Source organism: Astatotilapia calliptera, chromosome 20, assembly GCF_900246225.1.
Source record: "Astatotilapia calliptera chromosome 20, fAstCal1.2, whole genome shotgun sequence".
Lineage (NCBI taxonomy): Eukaryota > Metazoa > Chordata > Actinopteri > Cichliformes > Cichlidae > Astatotilapia > Astatotilapia calliptera.
This window is the reverse complement of record NC_039321.1, coordinates 10,810,152-10,820,525: the sequence shown is the minus strand read 5'-3', so window position 1 is coordinate 10,820,525 and position 10,374 is coordinate 10,810,152. Positions and strand designations below refer to the sequence as shown.

At 38.9% G+C, this 10,374-nt stretch overlaps 1 protein-coding gene across 1 annotated transcript; it reads left to right on the top strand.

Annotated features, from left to right (window-relative positions):
* Window positions 1-577: 577 nt before the first annotated feature.
* LOC113013855 (deoxynucleoside triphosphate triphosphohydrolase SAMHD1-like) lies at window positions 578-9,672 on the top strand. The gene is made up of 17 exons (XM_026155061.1): window positions 578-673; window positions 2,347-2,389; window positions 2,510-2,549; window positions 2,918-3,078; window positions 3,184-3,299; window positions 3,494-3,567; window positions 3,960-4,106; window positions 4,192-4,292; window positions 4,413-4,521; window positions 4,609-4,700; window positions 4,797-4,912; window positions 5,511-5,644; window positions 8,750-8,779; window positions 8,865-8,930; window positions 9,061-9,165; window positions 9,258-9,386; window positions 9,569-9,672. Exons 3-17 carry the CDS (start codon window positions 2,514-2,516, stop codon window positions 9,590-9,592), a joined length of 1,440 nt encoding a protein of 479 aa, XP_026010846.1. The 5' UTR covers window positions 578-673; window positions 2,347-2,389; window positions 2,510-2,513; the 3' UTR covers window positions 9,593-9,672.
* The last annotated feature ends 702 nt before the right edge of the window (window positions 9,673-10,374 follow it).

Sequence of the window (10,374 nt, the reverse complement as noted above, 5' to 3'; positions counted from 1 at the left end):
AGTGTTTTACATGATCTGGGTCTGAGGTGATTCCGAGGAGATTGCAAGCACATTATGGAGCCACTAAAAATGCTAAAATTATCAGTATTTTGTGAGCATTTGACATAATACCATCCAATGATAGCATACATCTTCTCAAATAGGATGGCTAGTTTCTCTCTCTCTCTCTCTCTCTCTCTCTCTCTCACTCACTCACTCTCTCTCTCTCTCTCACTCACTCACTCACTCACTCACTCACACTCACACACACACACCTCTCATAAGGGTATTCTGCAATTGATACATGATCACGTTCACATACTCACTGATATATCACAGCAGGGCTGCTGTACAGTGAATGACCAGCAGATGTCAGTATTTCCAAATGAGCTGTTGAACGGGGCTTCGTGTGATCTGCGTTTGGGCGAAGCAATTGGCTGGAAAGATTCGACATATTCACGGGGCTTTATCACAGCGTCAGTAGTACTGTAGTCAGTGTAATGACACCCGATTACAGAATAAGCAAGGTGACTGAATGTGAAACGCATTCAGTGACATCAGACTAAAGCAAAACAAAGCCCAAAAAAAAAGAGATCACGTGAACGTTTCCACATTGAAAGGAAAAAAATCTTTGTCGTCACTCGGGAGATCTCGGAGTGCTTTACTACTATTGTTTAGTTCATAAGCAGATTTGGTAAGTCAAACTTTGTTTCATATTTTCTCTCAAGGTGTTTATTCATCTCATACCTGTTTTTAAAAAATCTCATGAAGCTTTGGGTTTATGTCCAGGCTCAGTGGGCTTTATAAAATAACCTTTTCTTGTATTTTAAGTGATTTCATGTTTGTATGAAAGCTTTACTCACAGGAGTGTTCCCAGATTAATTTATCAAACCTCCGAATCGTGCAAAGTTGTTTTTATAAGTAGTTTTGTATATTAGACTGAATACATGTCATACTGTTGCAGTGCTTAACACATTTATTAGACCAGCTGTCAACAATAAAGCAAAAATATTGTTTTTAAATCTGTGAAAAACTTGTTTAAGACTCTAAGTCAAAGTGAATTCATGTTTTTATACCCATATTTTGGCCTGCACACTGGACCAGTCTGAGAATTCAGAAATTAATCAGACATAAAATTCAATTACGAAAACGATTTTTTTAAATAAAGCAAATAAATTAACTTCTTTAATATTTGTTTCTACTTTTTTTTTTTTTTGTCAAATGTGAATGTGAAAATCTTTGGATAACAAAAATAATTGTATTGTATGATTGAAAGTATCATTTTAATTAAGGGGCTTATGCTTGCCAGTAGATGAAATACGTACAGGACACTTTGCAGTGAATGAGTTTCTACCAAATCTAAAAATGTGCATACAGCGTCAGTGAATAGAACTGAACTGAGATGTCCGTTTAAAGTAAAAGAAGGCAAAGCATCATCCTGTTTCCTTGTAAACGTGCAGCTCAAGAACAAATTAGGCTGCAGAATTGTCCCCTGTAGTGATAGCACTAATCTAATGTATTTGAGAAAAATCATATCAGAAGATTTAACATCTTTTTTTCTAATTCATAAAGAAGTTAATGGTTGTGTGTCTCTGTCATGGTTAGTCTATATCAATACAAAAACACATCAATGCAAAAAAGTCTACTTAGACATCAAAACATGAAAAAAAAGGTTTGCCTGGGCCATGAAATGCCACCAATGGACTGCTGAATAATGGAAGGTGTTATGGACTGATGAATCAAAATGTGAAATCTTTGGTTCATCATGCAGGATTTTTGCTCACTGTTGATTAGGCAAAACGTTGGTTCCTTACTTTGTGGCATCAAATGTCAAACATTAAGGAGGAAGCATGGTTTGGGTGTTTTTGTTGGATACAGGTGACTTTTACAGAGTGAGAGGCATCCTGAACCAAAATGGCTACCATAGCATTCTGCAGTGGCCTCTGGTATGCACCTAGTTGGTCAGGGGTTCATCCTACAGCAAGATAATGACCCAAAACACGAGTCCAGGCTATTACAGATCTATCTTAGGAAAAAAGAACAAGAAGGCAAGCTTGACAACATGGAGTGGCCAGCACAGTCTCCAGACTTAAACCACATCGAGCTGGTTTGGAATGAACTGGACGGAAGAGTGGAAGCAAAGAAACCCAGAAGAGCCACACATTTATGCAACAGTTAGGAAGACATTTCTGAAGAATATTTGGCTTCTGATGTAGAAAGAAGGGCACAAACACATTCAACTGTTATATCTGTTAAAGGCAGCTACTTTGATGAGTCAGAAGATTAGAAAATGTTTGTTTATAAATAGATTCTATGATTTATTTTTTAACTTAAAAAGTTGTTTATTTGTTCTGTGCTTTAATTCAGAGAACTGAAGTGTCAGAGCTTCAATAAAAAACTGGAAGAACTGGTAAGTTCTCATACTTGACCAGTATTGAAAAATTACAATTACATTCATTGACTGCTTCCTTTTATATCCAGAATGCATGTTGTGCAAAACTGTAATCTTTGGTCATTTAAACATTTACAGCACTATGGAGAAGCACTTGAACATCAAAGATTTAAACAAGGTGACGTAACATGAAAGTATCTTCTATAATATGGTCTTTGGTGTGTGGTCTAACTTACTGTTGTGATTAGCACTTCATAAAAATGTGAATTCATAATATATGTGTATCATGTGTATATTTGTCTATGTAAGATATCATTTGATGATCTTTTTAGGGAAATACAATCTTTATATTTAACTCACCTTAGACATAACGTCAGTAGGCTGGCCAGCTGCCAGTGCCTTGGTCAAAGGCAAGGTGACAGAAAATTTGACCTAGCATGAGACAGTGTTTACTCACCAAGAAGTGAGTGCTGAACGAAAATCTGAGGCCAAGTCCTCCAAAACCCTCCAAGTTTGTCTATTTTTTGTTCATTTCTCTTCACACAGGTGTTTAATGATCCCATCCATGGCCACATCGAGTTACATCCACTACTTGTCAAGATCATAGACACACCTCAGTTTCAGAGACTACGAAACATAAAGCAGCTTGGGGGCGGTTATTTCGTTTTTCCAGGAGCATCGCACAACCGCTTTGAACACTCAATAGGGTATGTCCACTTGTTTACAGTCAGATACACTAGTAATGCTTTTCTTTCAGTGCTGCATGATGAAGTGTGTGTGTGTGTGTGTGTGTGGGGTTTTTGGTGATACAGGGTGGGGCACTTAGCAGGAGAACTTGCAAAAACTCTGAAGCTGAAACAGCCAGAACTCGACATCAGTGAACGAGACGTCCTTTGTGTGCAAATTGCAGGTCTCTGTCATGACCTGGGTAAGTGCTGCACGTCTTTCACTCTAATAGCATCAAGTTTATAATACTAGCCAGTGTAAAATAAAACATGCTTGGTAAAATGAAAAAGGCAAATGGTCAGTGTGTGTGTGTGTGTGTGTGTGTGTGTGTGTGAGAACTATAACAGGAGGCTTTAATTATTATTTTATTTTTTTTACATTTGTTTCTCCATGAAGGACATGGACCTTTTTCCCATCTTTTTGATGGAATGTTCAACCCCGAAGCAGACCCAGAACATAAAGACTGGAAGGTACGTGAAAAATTTTTTTTTTCTCTACTGTGAGACGCGACATAATGGCCACCCACAAAAATCAAATATATTTGAAAACACTGTCAGATGCCATCTTGAGGAAATAAAGTACACATGGCACTAAATGATAGAAACAACACAGTGTTAACAATTATCAGCACAAACAAACAAACATCATTTTCTGCTAGAAGAAGCCATACCACTGTTATGTCATGTCTGACTCATAAAAGTTGAGAACCTCTGGTTAAAACTGGAATACTGACACTAATTACCTCTATTAAGAGATGGTCATGTGCTCAAATTTGATTCTGTATGTTGTATCTGATCATTTTAAACTTTCAACCATTTGAATTCTGTTCTTAATATAAACAATAATAATGTATCTCTTGCAGCATGAGGATGCCTCTTTAGAGATGTTTGATCATCTGGTGGTGGCGAATAGTCTGGCACAAGAGATGGAGCGTTATGGACTGATACTCCCACCTGACCTGACATTTATCAAGGAGATGATTAAACCTCTAAAGATTGATGACGCTGAGGTACTGGCCAGTTACTGTCTGAATATTATGAAACCATTCGTTATCATCGCTGTCACGAACGTCAATTCTGGTGTCGTCTCCACAGTGGCCGTATGAAGGTCGAGATGAGAATAAATCCTTCCTCTATGAAATTGTGTCAAACAAGCAAAATGGGATTGATGTGGACAAATTCGACTACTTTGCCAGGTGGGACTTGTGTTGATGACAAACTCAGTATTTCTATCTACAGCAAGTCTTAAAGGTGTTTTGGAGGGTTTACCATAATAAATGTAATTAAATTGATGTAATTCCTCACTCGTATCTCAGGGACTGCCACCACCTGGGCATCCGGAACAACTTTGACCATCAACGCTTCATCATGTTTGCCAGGGTGTGTGATGTGAATGGGAGGAAGCACATTTGCTCTAGAGACAAGGTGTGGATCCCTGCTTTTTATCAGTTTTTAATGAGTAATTCATTATCTGATTGGCTGTGACTAAACTATAGGCGATGGTCTCAACAGGAAGTGGCAAACCTGTATGACATGTTCCACACAAGGAACTCTCTCCACAGAAGAGCCTACCAGCACAGAGTGACCAAGAGTGTAGAAATTATGTAAGTACCAACTGTGTAATTCTATTGTAAGACAACATTTATTTCATCTACAGAGTTCCCATAAAGTCATATACTGGGTCTTTTTTTTTTATCCAGGATCAAAGACGCCCTCTTGAAAGCAGATCAGTACATCCTGACTAAAGGTTCAGGAGGGACAACGTTCTGTCTCTCCAAAGCTAAAACTGACATGGAAGCCTACACAAAGCTGACAGGTAGTGGAAAACATGCTCTACATATTTCATTTTATATTTCATATATTTTATATACCGTATTTATATATATTATTTTATATATTTCATATATATTTTATATACATTTCATTTTCTATTCAGAAACTATTAAAGAAGGTGGCTAATATGTATGTAAATGAATTAACAACATCTGTTTAAAATACCAATGATTATTTTCATGTTGGTTTGAAATTGAAAAAAAAATCTCACTCTGCTGTTACTGCAGTTTATTGCAACTTACTGCAACTTCTGCATTTGTGGGTTTTTTTTTTCACACTTTGGAGATGCACAGCATGGAAAAAAAAAACTGTTGACTGGCGTGACTATTACAGGATTTGCCATGATGTCAGGTTGATTCTTCAGTATGACGGATACGTCTCTACTAGTTTATAGTAAACTGTAAATTTATTTATTTAATACTGCAGTATTACTAATGCTTTGCTTGCTTGTTTTGTTTATTAATGTTAATCAATTTTTTGTGTGTCTTTCTTTATATGACATTACTGATGAACTTGTGAATGTTTCTTTGGTTTACTTGAATTGACCTGATCTTAACTTTATTTGTCTGTTTACTCTGCAGATCAAATGATTGAAAGAATACTCCACCCTTGTTCTTGTTCAAATGAATTCACTCCCTCTCCTCTGGAGGAAGCAAGGATGATTCTGCAGAGGATCATGTCTCGAGACCTGTACCAGTTTATGGGTGAAACCAAGGTGTGCAATCAGGGATGGACTGGGACAAAAACTTGGCCCAGGCTTTTTTGGCCCACCTACCTCTGCATATCACCTTTAAAAACTATTTATCTTGCTTTGCTGTCATTTGGTATCATTCTTTTCAGCACAACCTCATATTTCTGAATTTACAGTTAGTTTTTCATTTTGACACAATTACCATAATTGATCTAAAATCAGACAAAAAACATAAGATCTGAGTAGAAAAGGTTATATTTTTTACTGTAACAACCACAAACATGTTTAACAGATCATAACTTGAAATGTAAATATAAATTGTAAATTTATAAACAAACGACAGTTATTGCAAATAGTTATTTGCAACTATTTGCAGCCATGGGATTCTTTTATGGCCATTTCAAACTATTTACAGAACAATCTGGTGTTCTGCATCAAATAAGATGCCATACAAATTATTTGTGCCACTCCAAAAAATATTTTTTGTCCACTATAAGACAGAAGACATCATCTCAAACCTGATACCTGCTGGCCTGACTGCACGAGGTGTATCACTCATCCCATTTTCCACCTAGAGACAACATTTACACTGTAATCTGTCTCTGGTGACTTTTTAGCTGCAACTGTGACATTCACCAGTCGCCTCATTGTTCTGACACACACACACAAAAAAACTAGCAACTACACACTAACTACACACTAACTACACACTCCAAACACATTAAATGTCACAAATCTCACATCTCAAAACTCTCACTCTCTCTCGCTCCCGTCACTCTAAAAAAATTACCCTTCTTCCTAAACAACAAATGCCCCATGTTGCCATATGATTTTTTTGATTGGTTGACATGGTACATTTTTCCACCAATAGGAAAGGGGTGTTTTTTATTTTATATTTGTTTGGTCATAAGCAGAGAGTGCTTGCTAGCGCTGTCCTTAGATGTAAATTTGACAATAGCATTCAGGAAAAAAAAATGCGAACATTTTTTATCATGGCTCTGGTTTTACGTGTTCTTGTCAACACAATTTAAAAATTGGTATATAGTCTGAATACCTCACTTTAAACACAAAAATGGACACTGAGGCTTGTCTTGGGTTCACATGACATCTTGTTGCTATGTCATCTTAAATTGGTCATGTTACCATGGTTTACTAGTTTTCTTTCTCAGCCAATCAGCAGCACTTGTGCAATTGTTTCGCCCCCATCGCTCCAGGTAAATGGTAAATGGCCTGCATTTGTATAGCGCTTTTCTAGTCCATAGGACCCCAAAGCGCTTTACACTACATTCAGTCATTCACCCATTCACACACACATTCACACACTGGCGATGGCAAGCTACATTGTAGGTAAGCTGTAGACAGCTTCAACTGTCTGTGTGTTTACAAATAGTAATGTGTCCGTGCAGCATTTTCTTTTTAGTAACGGTAACAGCATTCTAACAGTAGAAATAGTAATGAGTTAGATTACTAGTTACTGAAAAATGCTGTTATTCTCATCACTGCTCTTCTCTTCCCCACCTCTTCACAGCTGGGGCAGCAGCTAACATGGTGGTTAGTTTGACACATTTTGCTGCATCTGTTAGTTTATTTTTATTGTTTTCAGGTGTGGCCCCATCAGATGATCTCATGACTCATTGAGTGACACCACTGACCAGTCAGTTGGTGGCATGAGGTCTGACCACATCACATTTTAGTACCTGCTCAGATCGCTTTGAACTCTGACTGAGCAGGCGCTGTTTTAGTACCTGGTACAAGGTACTATGACCTAATAGAAAACCCTGAAAACTGTGGCGAGTAGATCCAATTAGGTACTAATAAAAAGGGGCTTTTGGAGAAGGTTCGTTTATGGTATGAACATAATTCAAACTCGATCCCAACAGACTACCAGGTGTACATTGAGAGTTTGAACTAAAAAGCTTCTGTAAGATTTACATTAGAAAAAAGGCAGGAAATTACTGTAGATGTGCAAAGGCCTGTACAGGCTAGTATCTAGCCGTAAAATAAATGGAAATTGTCCTCCGGGAACTGCCTGCATACTCCCACCACATCAGGACTGATATTGTCATGCACCAGGAGGAATCCAGGACCCAATGCACCAGCATAGGGCCTGTAAGCGTGGGACTTCAACCCAAGATCTGTTGCATAACCTGTAGAGGTTTGTGTGTCTCTCCATGGATATGGCTCCCCAGACCATCACTTATAAAACCTCAAACTGGTCATGCTAAACAATGTTACAGGCAGCATCACATTTTCCATGGCTTCTCCAGACCCTTTCACAGCTGTCCAATGTGAGCCTTTATGTGTTCAGCTCTCATCTGTGAAAAGTGCAGAGTTCCAGTGGTAGACTTGTCATTTCTGGTATTTAATGGCAAATGCGTGGCGCAAAAGAGCAGATACTGCTCTGGACAGGACCTTCTATGGCACTTTCCTGCTCTCCTAGAGTTACTGCTGTTAATGCCCTGGATTCTCCTCCATTCTCTTGAGACTGTACTGGGAGACACAGAAGAACATCTGGCAGTGGCATGTATTAATGTGCCATTCTGGAAGATTTGGACAGCCTCTGTAGGGAACATGTATTGCATCAGTCTTCCAGTAGTGACACTGACCCTTGCCAAAAGCAAAACTAGCCAAAAGCAGTGAGCCAGCCTGACGCAGGGCTTATGCAGGGAGACAGACAACCATACCCACCTGCGGGCAATTTAGATTCCCCACTTAACCTAACCCCACTACTTACATGTCATTAGACTGTGGGAGGAAGCTGGAGTACCTGGAGAAAACCTCCAAAAGAACATTAAACTCCACACAGAAAGGTCCTGGCCAGATGCGAAGTTGAACTCAGGACCTTCTTGGTGTGAGGGAACAGTGCTAATCACCACGCCACTGTACTGCCCGATGTTCTCAATATTTGAGACAGAGTTAAACTGAATTCATCGTAGCTGATCTTGATACCATTTTGAAACCATTTAAATCCTAAGTGAGTCATTCATAGTCACCTACATAATAGCTTATTAGCTCAGTTTAACCTGCATTTTATTTTATTGCTGTAAAAAATAAAGTTGATTACAATATTTGTTGTGTGTGAGTGCGCTAAAAAAGAGAGATGATGTGACTCTTCTCTCCCTTTCTCAGCTCAAGAAAGAAGACCAAGAGGAAATAAAAGTAAGAGTGAAAAGTGATCATAAAAAGAGATCAGCAAAACAATGATAACACAATGACAGCACATGTTCTTTCCTCCATCTGTCAGAAGATGAAGGACAGCTTGGAAAATGAACTGGTTAAAGTCATTCCAAAAGACAACTTTGAAATTATAGTGAGTTTTTATTCTAATTATACTCAGTAATTAATTCTTAAAATCTTGGCTTTTGTTTTTTTTTTTTTAGCTAAATTGTGTTGCCAACCTCGACTGAGTCATAATGTACATGTGAACACTGCTCGTTTAGGTTGTCACTTTGGACTATGGGATGAAAAACAAGGACCCCATCAATACCACATATTTCTACACTAAGGCTAATCCTACTGAAGCATTCAAGATTTCCAGAGAACAGGTCAGAACTACTGCATGTCTTTGCATGAGCTGTGTGTTCTTTCTGTAGATGTCTCTGTAAAACAGCTTTTATGTTACTGTCCTTGTTGTCAGGTGTCCAAGCTTCTCCCAGTGTGCTTTGCTGAGAAGATCCTCAGAGTTTACTGTAAGAACTCAGCGAGTCTGAGAGATGCTAAGTTCTGCTTTCAAAGCTGGTGTCACGAAAATGACTTTCTAACTGAGGTAACACTTTGTTCTGTTTGATGGCAGTGACAGGCATTACCATGTTACAAGCAATATGATGAGAACATAAAGAAGAAAGCTGCAGTTAAACCTGCATATCCTGTCAGAGCCTCGAGTTAGCATTACACTTTTGACCTTTTGGTTGTACTAATGAACTTGTCTGTGTCCTTTTATATATACAGGATCGAGACAGAGCAACTCCATGAAATGAAGATGGGAAACACTGAGAAATTAGGTTTTTTGTGTTACTGCTAGGGATGGGTACCGGTGTCCGGTGCCATGATGGCACCGGTTCTGACATAAACGGTAGTAACCAGACCGAAAAGCAGCGCACATTTCGGTGCTTTATTTCGGTGCTTTTTTTTTCCTGAGCTGTGATACACTTCTAGCCAATCATTTTACGTTTCCCAGGATAGTAGGCGGGGCCAGGTACGTACGTTCAGTTAGAGCAGAGCTACAGATTAAAAATGTCCAAGGCGAAGCGGTCAAAAGTCTGGTTGTACTTCACAGCAAAATATGCAAACTCAGCAGCAACAAGTGCTTTAAGCTGATACTGTGATACTGTCAAAGGAGGTAACACCTCGAAACTGATGAAACACCTGGCGACGCATAGCGGGTTTTTTTTAAAAGCCGAGAAATGCGCCGTATTTGATAGCTTGCTGCGAGACCTCACACTGTCCACGTTGGGTGGGTTGCCAGTTATCGGACCCGGAGCAACATCCCCCAAAAACCCGAAGAATAGAGTCCTGGCCCCTAGCCCTGCCAGTGTAGCAGAAATGATGAGGATATTGATGGCAGCAGCCGTTCTTCTCTGCGTGAGTAGCTAAATGTTGTTCGTGTGTAATTTACGTTGAGTAGGCTAACCACGTTATTACATTAATGCATGTAAGGTGAACTAGCAAACATCATCATAGCTACATGCGGCTGTCTTCTTGTTTGATGGCAGATACTCCCTTCACCCTGGACAAAAAGGCTAAAATGACCAAAG

Bases quoted from the DNA above. Each gene is read 5' to 3' on its own strand.
- LOC113013855 (XM_026155061.1), top strand. From the start codon at position 2,514: ATGGAGAAGCACTTGAACATCAAAGATTTAAACAAG. The intron at 2,550-2,917 runs GTGACGTAACAT...CTCTTCACACAG, and splicing joins ACATCAAAGATTTAAACAAG to GTGTTTAATGATCCCATCCA. The intron at 8,780-8,864 runs GTAAGAGTGAAA...TCCATCTGTCAG, and splicing joins AAGACCAAGAGGAAATAAAA to AAGATGAAGGACAGCTTGGA.